The 15,000-nt window shown below is 40.4% G+C and overlaps 1 protein-coding gene across 1 annotated transcript in view; it reads right to left on the minus strand.

Annotated features, from left to right (window-relative positions):
* Nucleotides 1-15,000, minus strand: part of nell2a (neural EGFL like 2a) — a 211,982-nt gene that overhangs the window by 25,120 nt on the left and 171,862 nt on the right. Inside the window, exon 18 of the mRNA XM_072434961.1 lies at nt 9,271-9,447. Coding sequence (XP_072291062.1) covers nt 9,271-9,447 — 177 coding nt within the window. The remainder of the gene's footprint in view (nt 1-9,270; nt 9,448-15,000) is intronic.

Genomic DNA, 15,000 nt, shown 5'->3' on the forward strand with positions numbered 1-15,000 from the left:
CTACAACTTCTCCTACTCATTTGTTTGGACCCCAATTCTTCTTGGGATTTTAAAACACATTACATACAGTTAGTAAATTATATAACAATCCAACTGCAAAAACTACACAATTTAGTCCAATTCAATACATAAAAGCTCAAAATACACGCTCAAAGATGTTAATGTTTCAAGAAAAGTGTTTTGAACACATACTTTTGAAGGAAAAAACGAATTATATTCAAATGTAACAAAAATATTCCATCATATTTATAAAAAAATCCGTTTTGAAGTTATATATAGAAGAAAATGGTTGTCAGTCATGTGCATTAGCCTCGGTTTAAACCCAAAGTGGTTGAATTCAGCTTCCTGCAACCCCTTAATTCAATTCTCCGGAGAAAGTAAATGCAGGATATTTGACCCAGTGCTCTGAAATGAAATGCTTTTTAATAATCAAGGCTTGAGTAACTTAATTCCAGGGATGATTCAATTTAATTAAGTATATGCTTTTGACCAGAGAGCACTAGATAAGATGAGGGGCTCTTCAGTCCTATATGAACACAAACGCCGGAATATCCATGAACCAAGATATATTTAGTGAGTATCAGAGGAGGCTTAGAAATATGAAACAAGTTTGAACTCATGGTACTACACAAAGCAATTCATTTGAACAACATTTTAATTTAATCTTCTTCTGTTTACTATTGCTCATGTCATCCAAAGCAGATTTTATAGTTTCAATAATGCTCCAATTAACCTTATAAAAACAGCAATAAATGTCTTCAAATTTGTCCTTGTTTATGGTTAATATCTCTGTCTGTTTATGTGTCTCTGTATGTTCACATTAAAGCTGTTCTGAATAAGAGGGGAACTGATTGAGGGAGATCAGCCGTCTTAGCTCTGTGTATAAACTCTATTCTAGTGTTGTCCACGAGATGCTGTTACCTGGAATCTGGTCAAACTTCCTGGAGTTTGGAGTTTATTTATAGAAATAAATTGATCCGTAATATTGGACGAATAAGGAGAGTTTACTTTGAAAAATATAAACAGAAATGGCACAAAGACATTTTATACAAACCAAAACGGAGAATATATATTTCAATTAAAGACAGTTTTGGTCCTGAGCCCTGTGTCACTCTGAATCTGACCAGAGTTCAGAGGTCAAAGTCTGCCCAGTTGAGGAGTGGAACTCTGGCTCTGGAGACGGGACGTTTCAGTTCCAGAGGAGCGCAAATGCATCGAAAATGAAACGTATTTTTTGTGTCATTGTCCCTGTGCCGTGATTTACGTAGCAAATTGTTCATTCAAGTTGGCCAAGTTTGTGTTAAAGGCCTGGGGACGTCGTAAGAGGACATTATTTGTTTGATGCAGTAAATGAGTACCTGGTGGTCGGAGGGGACAATGGCACAGATTAGCAGCCATAAGTCGACTCCTGGGCAGCTGTGGCTACAAAAACATATTAGAAATGTGTAAATATTTGTGTCCCTTTTTTTGCCATGTTATCGATGCTATAAGTGTTATAAGCGTTTCAAATCGTGTATTAAAGAATTGTTTTTGACATTGGCATCCCACATGACTTGAGAATGTATCTGGGCCTCAAAGCTCCTGCCATGGACACAATAAACAGATACCTTTGGAGTGCACTTCTGGCTGCAAGAATGCCATCACAAAATCAAGGACTGGACCAAAATTATAACTGACAGAAAACAAAAACATATTTAAGGGCCGTATTTTGCCTCCAATCTTAGTGAAATGGAGCTTTGTCCATGGGTCGGATCCAGGTCGGGCTCCTGCGACTTTCCCGACATTGACGCTGGCGTAACGAGCCTGGCGTGGGATGGTGCCAGTCCGTATGGTGGTGACAGTGTTGGAAACAATGACTGAAAACTGTGGCATTCCAAATCACCTTCTGTGTGGGTGATGTTTGCAGACAGTCCCTCCGGTTATTTATGCCCATGAAGGTGGTTTTATTATGATTGTCTTGTCCATATAAGGATACGACTCCAGTGCACTAGTTTGAAGTTTATTAGTTATGATTCTGGCCTTTCACCCTTAATATTTCATATTTTCGACATTAACACACCTCTTGTTTAGCGTTCCACGTCCTGCGCTCTCAGCAGTTGTGCCGCCACTAGATGTCAGCAAATTACCTTGAGCACGCTCCCGTTACCGCTAAGATCGAGGGCAAAATGTGGCCCTGAAAATTAAAAACAAATTGTGTAATAGACAGCTCGGTGTTGGCTGTTGGGTGAGGATGGTCTGTGTGTCACTGACAGAAGGAGTGACAGCATTAGCGTGTGGGCACAGTGCGCTTGGACTGGCACCAAACCTTGACATTACACTTTCAGTTCCAGAATGATTCAGATTCAGAGCCACAAAAAACAACATCGTAATCTTACACAAAGCTCTTTAAACTTATAATTTCCCATTGAATGTCACGCAATCCAAAAGACGTTGTATATTAGCATTAGCGCTGACGATTTCATGCTTGCTAATTCTACTTTCACCGACTCGTTTGTCGGTGTCATGGGTGAACGTGCTCATTTTAACATAATTGGGAATGATTAACTTTGGTTCAAGGTGCTTTGTTTTTCACCATAACAGTTGGACGCCTTGGACGCCTGGTGAAGCAGAGAAAAGAAACAAGAATCAAACAACATCCTGTCGGAGTGACTGAATAATGCATGGTAGGGTGCTTTTGAGGGCCGAATATAACTGAAAAGATATACTTTACCTCAAATACTGCATTTTTTTAATATTTTGAAAACTTAAAAAAAAAAGAAGAGATGACAACATTTTCGCTTCTGAGACCACAAAGCATTAAGCGGCTCTAATATTAACATAAAGTGTGAGGTTTATTGTTGCTTTACACTCGCCTGCTGTTGTTTTAGCATCTTTCCTGGGGCAGTGGAAGTGCTTTGTGAAGAACGGGAGCTACGTGTAAAAGATGCAGCAACAAAAGACAACAACAGTCAAGGGAGCAAATCCACGTTGCAGCTCCACTACGACTGATACACATGTTTTACAGAACTGCAACCTGCTGTATTATTGCTGCACCCACTGTTAGTACCGCACTGTGCTGACTACGGTTGGGAATCAAGAACCATTTCTACTTCTAGATTTTCAAACCGTCGGAATCTGCCTTCTCCCTTAACGATTCCGCTTCTCGATGCTTCTTTATTAAAGGAAAAATATACTGTATTTTCCGGACTATAAGTCGCACCTTTTTTCATAGTTTTGGCTGGGGTGCAACTTATACTTATACTTATACTCCGGAGCTATTGCGCTATCATTTGTTATTTTCACACTTGCAACCCAGTGTTAGGAAAGTTCACTGTCTACATGAACTAGTTCAGTTCATAGTTCATAATTCAAAATGTTGAACTAAGTTCACAGCTCCAAAAAATTAACTAGTTCAGTTCTTTTTTTCAATATTATGCAATAATTGTTCTAAATTATTTCCACAGCCCAAATACAACCACAGGCAGCAATTATTGTATTAGTTTAATGCTGAAAATAATATTTTCAGCATTAAACTCATCAACGCATCATTATGTGTCAGATTTCATCTTCATATCCAATTTTGAATCCTTACCCAGGATTTACCTTCACATTGAAGGGACAGACTTCCCCCATGTGTTGCTGTCCATTCAGCACCACACTAGCAGCAGTTGCTGCTTTCAGCCCCACAGTATATTCTCAAAAACATGAGGGAAAACTTGCTGGGCAAAGTTTGCACAGAAATGTTAGATTGTTCCCATCCTCAACGACCTTATCATAAAACTCACGTAAATGGTCGTAGCAGGCGAATCGTTGCTGCTCTGTTGACAACACGTTGCGGTCGTGTCCATGCTGCTTTTTGTTTTGATGCGTATGCGCAGTGCGGTGCGACACGCGAAATCTCTGTCTCCGCAATCTATCGCCTCTACAACTCTGGAGCTCTCACACTTGCCAGACACAGGCTCTTTTTGGGCAACTTAACGGTGCGTTTTTCACCTGGAAGTCTCTAGAAATCTGACACCTTATTGAACGAAAATAAAAAGAACAAATTTGCCGTTCACAGACACCAGAATGAACGCGTTCAGAGTTTTGTTCGTTCAGTTCACGTTCACCAAAATTATGAACGCGTTCATGAACTTTCGTTCAATGAACGCGTTCAGGCACAACACTGTTGCAACTGCATTTCATACTCCAGTGCAACTTATATGTTTTTTTTCCTCTCTATTATTAACTTTTTGGCTGGTGCGACTTATAGTCCGGAAAATACGGTAATGCATTATTTCTATTGTTATCAGCCTTAAAACATGTGCTTGACTTACCTTTAAGTAAGGCATCTCATGTATTAGAACAAAACTAAAGAAATAGTCAATGTTAACGTCTGAATTTCCGCTTTTCACTACGGCGCTAACGGAGTTTTGGCGCCATCTACTGACTGGAAAGATTTCTCTGTGATGATAAGCAGCCACGCAGTTGTACTGATCATGCTTGGACGGGAGAAATGCTCAGAACCCGAGTCTGGGGATGATTTATGGACTTATGGCTCAGAGCCACGTCACAGATCGAGAAAACGTCACGGATCGAGAAAACGTTAAGGATAGAGGAAACGTTACGGATCGAGAAAACGTTAAGGATCGAGGAAACGTTACGCATCGAGAAAACGTCACGGATCGAGAAAACGTCACGGATCGAGAAAACGTCACGAATCGAGAAAACGTCCAGGATTGATAAAACGTCACGGATCGAGAAAACACCACGGATCGAGAAAACGTCACAAATCGAGAAAACGTCACGGATCGAGAAAACGTCACGGATCGAGGAAACGTCACGGATCGAGAAAACGTCACGGATCGAGAAAAAGTCACGAATCGAGAAAACATCCAGGATTGATAAAACGTCACGGATGGAGAAAACGCCACGGATCGAGAAAACGTCACGAATCGATAAAACGTCACGGATCGAGAAAACGTCACGAATCGAGAAAACGTCCAGGATTGATAAAACGCCACGGATCGAGAAAACGCCACGGATCGAGAAAACGTCACGAATCGAGAAAACGTCCAGGATTGATAAAACGCCACGGATCGAGAAAACGCCACGGATCGAGAAAACGTCACGAATCGAGAAAACGTCCAGGATCGAGAAAACGTCACGGATCGAGAAAACGTCACGGATCGAGAAAACGTCACAAATCGAGAAAACGTCCAGGATTGAGAAAACGTCACGGATCGAGAAAACGTCCAGGATCGAGAAAACGTCACGGATCGAGAAAACGTCCAGGATCGAGAAAAGGTCATGGATCGAGAAAACGTCACAGAGCTGGGGAAGAGTGTTTTGGACGGTCGGAGGGGAGAGGACTTTCTAACCAAACGAGTGTGAATGAAGCTAAATGCAAATCCGGGTATGTTTTTGATGAGGGAAGAGTGTTACAACATGGTGAAATGCACGAGTCAATTTAGCATAATATGTGTCGTTCAAGCAACATTTTTAGCTTCGAGCCAAAGTGTTAGTTTTTTGCAAAGCCCCATGTAGAATTTAATAGGCTGTTTCATGCATGAGGCAAAGGAGCCAAAACGGCAGCAGTGAGACCAAAAAGTAGCGGCGGTAAAAGCAGTTCATGTGAATGAGGCGTGAGGAGCAGGGAGGGCTGAATAAATGAGTCTTTGATCCCACGCACGGGCAATAAGTCATGTGATAAACTTAATATCACCTGTGAAATTAAGCTTCAAATTCTGCTTTACATCATGTAGTTTACACTTCAGTCTAGATATTCCCAACTATTAATATATATATATATAAAGCTTAAAATTACTACAAGCTATAGTTGATTATTGATGTTCTTTGTGATTATGCATGTTTTTTATGCATTTGGTTTGCCATTTTGTACAGCAGTTGTATGTATTTATTGTGATTTAATGAATTTTAATAGCTCTACATTCCAGATGCTAATGGATACGTATAGAGGCTTCTGTCCGTTCTCTGTGTTGTTTTGTCTTTAAGTGATTGTGTGACGTCTGATCACAGTTTATGGATGTATCTGTGCTGACCACTGGGGGCAGTAGAGAGCACAGAACGACAATGGACGCTGAAAAATGACTAGTTTATTTGTAGTCGTACAAATAAACGCTCTCTCACCTTGTTTTCTTGGCTCTTTTCCAACACATCTAAAACCTGCCGTGGGCGCCTCCATGTTTGTTTTTCTCTGCATACTTTTCCCCCCGTTTGGGCCAATTCTCTAATCGAGCAAATCTGAGCACCCTCTAGTGGCCATTTACCGGTTGGAAGTATAAATGAAGCTACGGCGACCACGCTTGGAAAACGTGGCGCCGTTTGCGTAGGAAAATGGAAGAGAAATGAGCCTGTTTGTGATTTGTGCTGTACAAATACCGTATTTTCTGGACTATAAGTTGCAACTTTTTTCATAGTTTTGTCAGGGGTGCAACTTATACATATATTTATACTTATATACTTACACTCTGGAGCAACTTACATGTGATATTATTTGTTATTTTCGCACTTGCAACCGCATTTCACACTCCAGTGCAACTTATAATCCGGAAAATATGGTAAATGTAGCTTGGTTGCAAAAATACTAAATACATTACACAACGACACATTATTGTAGATTTATTGTGCTTACAAAAAAGTAATCAAATTCTATGTTTGAGCCAGTTTCTCATTTATTTAACCTTCATTAATCCAGGTGGGTTGATCGAGAAATCTCATATTATACCATGGCAACCTGAAGTACAGATTTCTTTGCTTCGTACCACAAACTCCTCCACACTCGCGCACAAATTCTCCCGTTCTCTCACCTTGGACACATCCTTCAGACAAAATGTATAATTCAATCTCGAAGGCACAAAGGCTTTCAAATCTTCCCGTTGTTATTAGTTCTTCCATTTCTTAGCGACATGATGAAAACTGCAACCTTTCTATTCACAAACTTCTCTCTTTGACTTCCTATTGAAGGCAGGAACATTTGAGAGGAGCGCGGCGGCGAGGCATTGAGACTGCGCTGAATAAAAAGATTGAAAAAGTAAAAGACGCAAATTTCATCAAGTGTCGGGTAAGTTACGTCTGCACTTTAGTGACAGTGACGGGATCATTCTATTACACAGTTCATCGCGGTCTTTGAGTCCTTGGGCAAGACACATCGACATCTACGTCTACAAAGCCAGTGACGTAAGAAAAAACGCACGTGGTCAAACGCATTTGTACATTTTTATACCAAAATAGCACTTAAATGAAAGAAAAAAAGTCAAATTAATCAGATTTTCCGAGCACAAATTGTCTTTTTTGCAATTTTGTAAAGAACTAGTGTTACATAGTGGCTGTGAAGACTTGCACAAACGCCACATCAAAATAGGGATTAAACCAGGACTAAAACAGGACCAAACTTAGTCTATATCAGGCCTGAACTGGGTTTGAACTCGTACTCGAGAGTGAACAGACCCATGAAGTGCACACGGCATTCAATCCCCGAGTCTAGAAATGAATAAATGATGAAAATGATGATGAATCCATGTGCAATGCCAGGATAAGATTTACAAAACAGCTTGTAATGCAACTTCACTTCAAACTTCACTTATGTTTAGTAAATAGAAAGTGTACAGGGGTAAAACTTGCACAAACATCACATCAGAATTGGGACTAAGGCGACTTCACACTTTTCAGCTCTGACTCCCATTCACTTTCTGTAGAAACATCTGCGTCTCTTCCTCTGTAACTGCTGCTTCAAAAAGCCCTAAAAACTCGACATAATCCTGGTGTTTTTATTTCGCTATTGTCTTTGTTAAGCAAGATATGAACAATAACTGACCAATAACTGTACTTTCTACACGCTGGCCCCTGATTGGCTCTGTGGTGGCCATGAACTCCTTCCTCGTTGGTGTCGATTGCCTGGAGCCAGACTATACCTGCTCACACTGTCCACTCCTTCAACAGACTATGGGGGGGTATTCAACTTCCCGAGGGCAAAGGACTCTGGGCCCGAGGAGCCCAACACGACACTGGGTTTCGGGTCTCACAAAATTTCAATAAATTGAGTTGATAGAATAAAATACTGAGGGATTTGATTTTGTGAGAAAGGACAAACAAAATGCAAACATTGCTTTGCTAAATTGCCCAACCAGGACTGAACCAGAATTAAACTAGGACTAAGATAAGATAAGATAATCCTTTATTGTCCACACATGGGGAAATTTCATTGATACAACGCAGTAGATACAGAGGAAAAGGACAGATCACAGAATATAGGAAGTTTAAAAAACACTCTCAATAGAAGAACTCCTATAAACAAAAACTCCTATAGACAAAACCTCCCATTTCCCAACAAGGGATGGAGGGGAAAAATTAGGATGTCCGCCGGGATAACGTGACGATCTCCGGGTAAGACGATGGTTTCCCCCTCAGTTTCATGAGTTCCTCCTTTGTATAAACGCACCGGCGCCGATCCATACGGCGGCTGTGGCCGAGGAGCGCGGTGGGGCCGGGGGGGCTAGCTCAGAGCTAGCGCACATCACGACGACACAACGAAAAACACTCAATAATCCAGCCGAACAAAGTCGAAACAAGTTGAATTAAGCGATTCCAGCGCGTGTCCCGATCGTACAACGAAAGTAGAAAAAATATTTACAAAATACAAAAGATAAAGCACATAAGTGTGAAAAAAGTATGAAAAAAGAGCGGAGCGTTGCACCGGGCTGCCAGCTGGACCGGCGCCTTTGTCAATTATTTGACTAGACCAAGTAACAACCAGATCTGAACCAATCAAAAAAACTAGGTCTGAACTAGTGCTGACCTAGAATTAAACCAGTCATTTTATGTTTTTATATTTGGAAGACGGGTTGTGGGCCGGATTAAATCGCTTGGAGTGCCTGATTCAGCCCGCGGGCCTTAAGTTGAATAGCCCCGGTCTATGGGTACAAGGCGTGTCCTAGTAAAACAACTTACATGTACAGTAAGTACAGGAGGTTTTGTCAATAGGAGTTTTTGTTTATAAGAGATCTTCTACTGAGAGTGTTTTTCAAACTTCCTATAAGTTATCTGTTCTTTTCTTCTGTATCTACCTGCGTTGCATCAATGAAATTTCCCCATGTGGGACAATAAAGGATTATCTTATCTTATCTTATTTTAGTAACACAGCCCTGGTCTATGGCTACAAGGCGTGTCCTAGTAAAACAACTTACATGTACAGTAACAACTTGTAACAATGAGAGTATGAAGGCGGGCGGAGTAACTAACGACCACCGTTTACTGCTATTTTGATGGGAAAATGCGTGTTGTGTTTTTTACCAGGCACTGGCACTGCTGGCAGTTGTCCACCCAGGTGTCTCCGCTGCTGTAGGTGAGCAGGCCGTTCTGGTGCAGACACTGGCTGCTGAGGCGAGGGTCGCACTCGGGGCAACAGAACAGGTCTGCGTTTGGGTTGTCGCAGTCGCACACCATCCTCCGGCACATCACCTGACCCGCCTGCAGAGAAGAACGACAATCGCGTCAATGTTAGCGTTGCAGCACGTTAGCGTTACAGCACGTTAAAGTTACAGCACGTTAGCGTTACAGCACGTTAGCGTTACAGCACGTTGGCGTCCCCAGCACAGTAGCGTTACGGCACGTTAGCGTTACGGCACGTTGGCGTCACAGCACGTTAGCGTTACAGCACAGTAGCGTTACAGCACGTTAGCGTTACAGCACGTTGGCGTCCCCAGCACAGTAGCGTTACGGCACGTTAGCGTTACGGCACGTTGGCGTCACAGCACGTTAGCGTTACAGCACAGTAGCGTTACAGCACGTTGGCGTTACAGCACGTTGGCGTTACAGCACGTTAAAGTTACAGCACGTTAGCGTTACAGCACGTTAGCGTTACAGCACGTTGGCGTCCCCAGCACAGTAGCGTTACGGCACTTTAGCGTTACGGCACGTTGGCGTCACAGCACGTTAGCGTTACAGCACAGTAGCGTTACAGCACGTTAGCGTTACAGCACGTTGGCGTCCCCAGCACAGTAGCGTTACGGCACTTTAGCGTTACGGCACGTTAGCGTTACAGCACAGTAGCGTTACAGCACGTTGGCGTTACAGCACGTTGGCGTTACAGCACGTTGGCGTTACAGCACGTTAGTGTTACAGCACGGTAGCGTTACAGCACGTTAGTGTTACAGCACGGTAGCGTTACAGCACGTTGACGTTACAGCACGTTAGTGTTACAGCACGGTAGCGTTACAGCACGTTGGCGTTACAGCACGTTGGCGTTACAGCACGTTGGCGTTACAGCACGTTGGCGTTACAGCACGTTGGCGTTACAGCACGTTAGTGTTACAGCACGGTAGCGTTACAGCACGTTAGCGTTACAGCACATTGCCGTTACAGCACGTTAGCGTTACAGCATGTTAGCGTTACAGCACGTTAGCGTTACGGCACGTTAGCGTCACAGCACATAATCAAAATCAAAATAGGTTTATTGCCATTGTCAATGAACAAAATTCAAAAACATAGGAACTTGTCTTTGTGATCGATGCAACACAAAACAATAAAACAATGAACAATGAATAAGTCATAACAATAAGCTATCCAATAAAAAAAATATAATGAAAATAAAAAATAGGCTTGATGTGTAGACAAATTCACAGTTGTACAGATACAGATGTAGTGCACGTTAGCGTCAAAGCACATTAGCGTCACAGCACTTTAGCATTACAGCAAGAGGGGGGCAAGACATCATTATGGTCACGTTCATGGGGCTAGATTGCAGTTTTATCATGATTCATTGTAGATTTAGTTATAGTTGTAGTAACATTACCTTTAAGATGTATTTAACGTCATCTGTTCTGAGTCTGACTAAAGCCCAATTCGAAACAGGATTAGTTTTACGAAGGGACATCTGTAAGATTTAAATTACCCCACGACGTCTGTTTGTTTGTTTATTTGTGAGCATTCGCACGGGTTAAGCAATGTTGGTAATTCACATGTTTTTACCGACTTTATTACGGAAATGGCGGACTGATGAACGTGTAGAAATATGATACGAGGCTGAATCATAAAAGGCTTATTGCCATTGCCAATGAACAGAATTTACAAACATTGGAACTTTCTTTGGTGATTCGGTGCAACATAAAACAATGAACAATGATAAAACAACCTATTTAAAGTCAAAAAGAAAAACAATTTAAATCTGCTGTAGGATAAAAAATGAAAATAAGCTTACTATGTACACAAAATGTACAGGTGAATTTACAGATGTAGTGCAGAGTGAACAGTGCAGTGAGTGATAAATAAAATAAATAAAATAAATAAAATAAATAAAATAAATAAAATAAATAAAATAAATAAAATAAATAAAATAAATAAAATTAATAAAATTAATAAAATTAATAAAATTAATAAAATTAAATAAATACAAATTAAATCATAGTTAAAGTGACAGGTGTTTAAGAAGTAATTCATCCATGTTGCCAGTGTTTCGTCTATTTTCAACTATTTTTGGTGTGTTTTTAGCTTTGTGTAGCGTTACTTGTGCTGTATCGGTATCGGATTTGTTGTAGCATCCCTTGGTATCACATCAAAACTCAACAAACAAATCTGTGGCATTGCCCATCTCTACTTCTTTATGCACTCTCTACATTCTACATTCTACATTCTACACTCTCAACGTTCCTAATCTGTAATTAAAACGTTATAATCCCAGTTATGTCCCCTGTATCCCCTCAAAAAACCTGTATTTGAATAATGTAAACACGCGTATAGTCATCAAACATGTATGTGGCATGGATATTACAGTGGGCCCTCGGGAGCGCGCTGTTTTGAAGCTGTGTTTTACGGGCGCGGTAAAAACGAGATGTGTTTTATGAATACTGATGCCGTTCTAGTTGGAGTCCGCGCGCGTCATTTGGCGTCGTAGCGCTGAGTTAAAGCTGCGGCGGGTTCATTTTTCTCCGTCTCCTTCGATGTGTCGCCGCTTTGCCGAGAATATTCCGCAGGACGGCATTAAACTCCTCTCGTACAGCTCAGATCGGTGACAGAATTCATGTTTTTTCAAGCCATATTTGAACAGATGAACCAAACGCGGCATGGTGTTGCTTTAAATTGCCGCTGCCTACGACGACAACACCAATTTATTACATTTTACCAACTTTGTTGATAAATATGGGAATATGGAAATATGGAAATGTGGACACGAGCAGGAGCAGAACAATGCATCTATGAATACATTTCAGGAGCGAAAAGTAGATCTGATCCAAGCCCAGAGCACTTTAGTCTTTGCTGAAGAAAGAAAAATCCTTAAAACAAATGTGCGTCTGGGCTGATGAAAATGCAATCCAAAGATTCAACTCGAACAGAAAATACATATGTACTAAATTATGTGTCTCTTTGTTTCTTTTCTAAGTCCACAAGCAAGAAAAGTACTGTGACATGTTAAGTATGAAGTAAATACAGGCTTTATTTAGAGTATTCTGGTGGAGTGTACACGTCTACACGGAGATATGCACGTGTAATGCCACACTGTGGAGCATTCGGGGCATAATAACATCTCCATGGTGACAAGTACCCTCAACCAGTACAGTTGGTGTGCTTTTAAATGTAACAAATATCTGTAACTATTTTTAATAACCTATACTCCGGTGTGACAAAAGAGCATGGACAAGTAGTTAGTTCATAACAAACAAACATCTTATTAAGAATGATTTAGTCTCAGATTTAGTCTTCAGTCACTTCTAACTCCTTAATTAAGTAGTTACTAAGCCTGAATCACTCTTAATTAACTATTTGTTCATGATGAATTAAGTCTTTCTTCATGCTTTATTAAGGCTATTAAAAGTGTAGGTACAGTTTACGTAGTGTTACAAACTATTTCTGTAGCGCCATATAAACTACACTTTTAAGAGATTTAATAAACTTAATTGATAATGTACAAAGAGTTTATTAAGCATGATTCATTAGCTACTTAACTAATAACTCAACTAACTCCTTACTTAATTAAGTAGTTATAAGCCTGAATCATTCTTAAAGGACAAATACGATGCATTATTTTGTATTTTTGTTGGCCTCTTGAGTATCTTTACTTTGGCATCTCACGTTTTAGAAAAACTCCCCACGGTAGGAATCAACGTTTGGCTCCATCTACTGGCTGCAGGCGGAATCACGCAGGAGAGAGAAACAAACGCTACATCGCCTCAGACGCGCCAACGCAGTCGTAACGATCACGACAAGTCTAACGAGCTCTGTCTGTGACATCGTGGATCAGAAATTCAGAAACAACAACTGCAAAACGTCTCGTCGCAAAAGTTTAGAGCAAAATTTAGAGTCCAAACCCACGTTTGACCTTGTCCTCCTCCCCTCAGCGCTCACATCTCCAGCTGCGTCGTCCGCCTTCAAACAATAACATGTTTACTGGCACGCTAAACGCCTAATTGTGACGGGCAGCTCTTCAATCCCTCAAATCAATTAAGATGACGCCTTTAATTACGGCGCCATTTGAGCTGCGGCCCTTTGTAATCAGACGGATGATTCTCAGTTTGAGCGCTCACCGGCGACACTAATCCCTCCATAATCGCCCTTCGTTTCTGTCGCCAGACTCGCCGCGTCGGGAGTGTGTTTGTGTGTGTGTGTGTGTGTGTGTGTGTGTGTGTGGGGGCGGAGCAAGCCTGACCTTATAACGGCGGGCGGTGAACCCGTTTGTCTCGACGGGATGAGTTTGGAGTGTGATGTCGTGTCGTCGTGTCACTCAAATCACTCAAAGCGCAGCGTCTTTTCGTAGACATCATTTAGTGAAAAGGGAAATAAACTCTTGAGCCAGTGTAAATAAGTTGTAACGATACAACTAAATTTTGAAGTAATTTTTCAAGCTTGATACTCAATTATACACCAATTTCTTTTGGCAGTAGAATATTTCAGCAAATCAACAGTGAAAGGAGTTACTTTGTTCCTCTCTGTATTCAAAAACTCAGAGTATTTTACAGGATTGATGCACATGTTTTGCAAACTTTTTATCATTTAGATTTTTTATAATTTTTAAAACATTGAATGAATAAATAAAGAATTAAAGCTTCAAATGTTACCTTATGGGCTTATAGTTTTGTTATAGATCAAGAATGTTCAAAAACTATTTAGGAAAGGTCCAATTTGATCAAACTTATGTGATTATTTTCAGTAGTGATACTTATATCTACTGTAGTTTTTATTCTAGATTTAGTATTGATCAATATTTGGGTATTGTATAAAATATAACAACAATCCTACTGTCAACACACTGGAAAAATAAGTGTCTACATGAGTTAATTTAACTTTAATTTAATTTTAGTTATTTTTAAAAGCATCTGCCGGATTTTTAACTTACATTTTTGACTTCCATAAATACTTTTTTTATTAAATGTTTTGGTCTAAGTTTAGTCTTGATGTTGTCCAACTCAGTTCGTCCTGGTTTAGTTCCAGTTTTAGTCTGGTGCGTGTGAAAGTCTAAATGCAGTTATAATCTACACAGTCGGAAAGATGGAAGATGAAAAGTAATAAATGAATCCAAATTTACAAACCCAGTTTTCCCACAAAACAATACATCGATCAGGCTCAAAACAAGAACTTGTCCCAAAAATATACATATTCCTGAGTGCGTTTGCCAAATCAAAATTTCAAATCTTGACCCAGAGCCCACGTGACAATGCACACCGCCATTTTGGGTCAAAAAGTAAACATACACAGGAGAATTGACAATTAAAATAAACATATATTCAAGGAAAACTTGAATATGATGCATATGATGTTATCCTCATCATATGCAAACTATAATACATTTAAGTGGCTTTATTGCACGTTGTTGTCTCACATTAAATTAGCTAATTATTGGGGTAAGTACATGTTATTTTCCCGTTGCTATTTTTCCACCAACCTCAACTTTAAAACATAATTTAAACTCTGCAAAGGTCTCATGATTATAGACTAACCCCTTATTGAAGAACCGAACGAAAGCTTACAATACACTTAACACTCACGGCTACTCACAAAGAACTGTAATTTTCACATGAAGCTTCAATTATG

This window comes from Eucyclogobius newberryi, unplaced genomic scaffold (genome assembly GCF_026437365.1).
Source record: "Eucyclogobius newberryi isolate DKJ021-1_F unplaced genomic scaffold, fEucNew1.0.hap1 SCAF_7, whole genome shotgun sequence".
Taxonomy (NCBI): domain Eukaryota; kingdom Metazoa; phylum Chordata; class Actinopteri; order Gobiiformes; family Gobiidae; genus Eucyclogobius; species Eucyclogobius newberryi.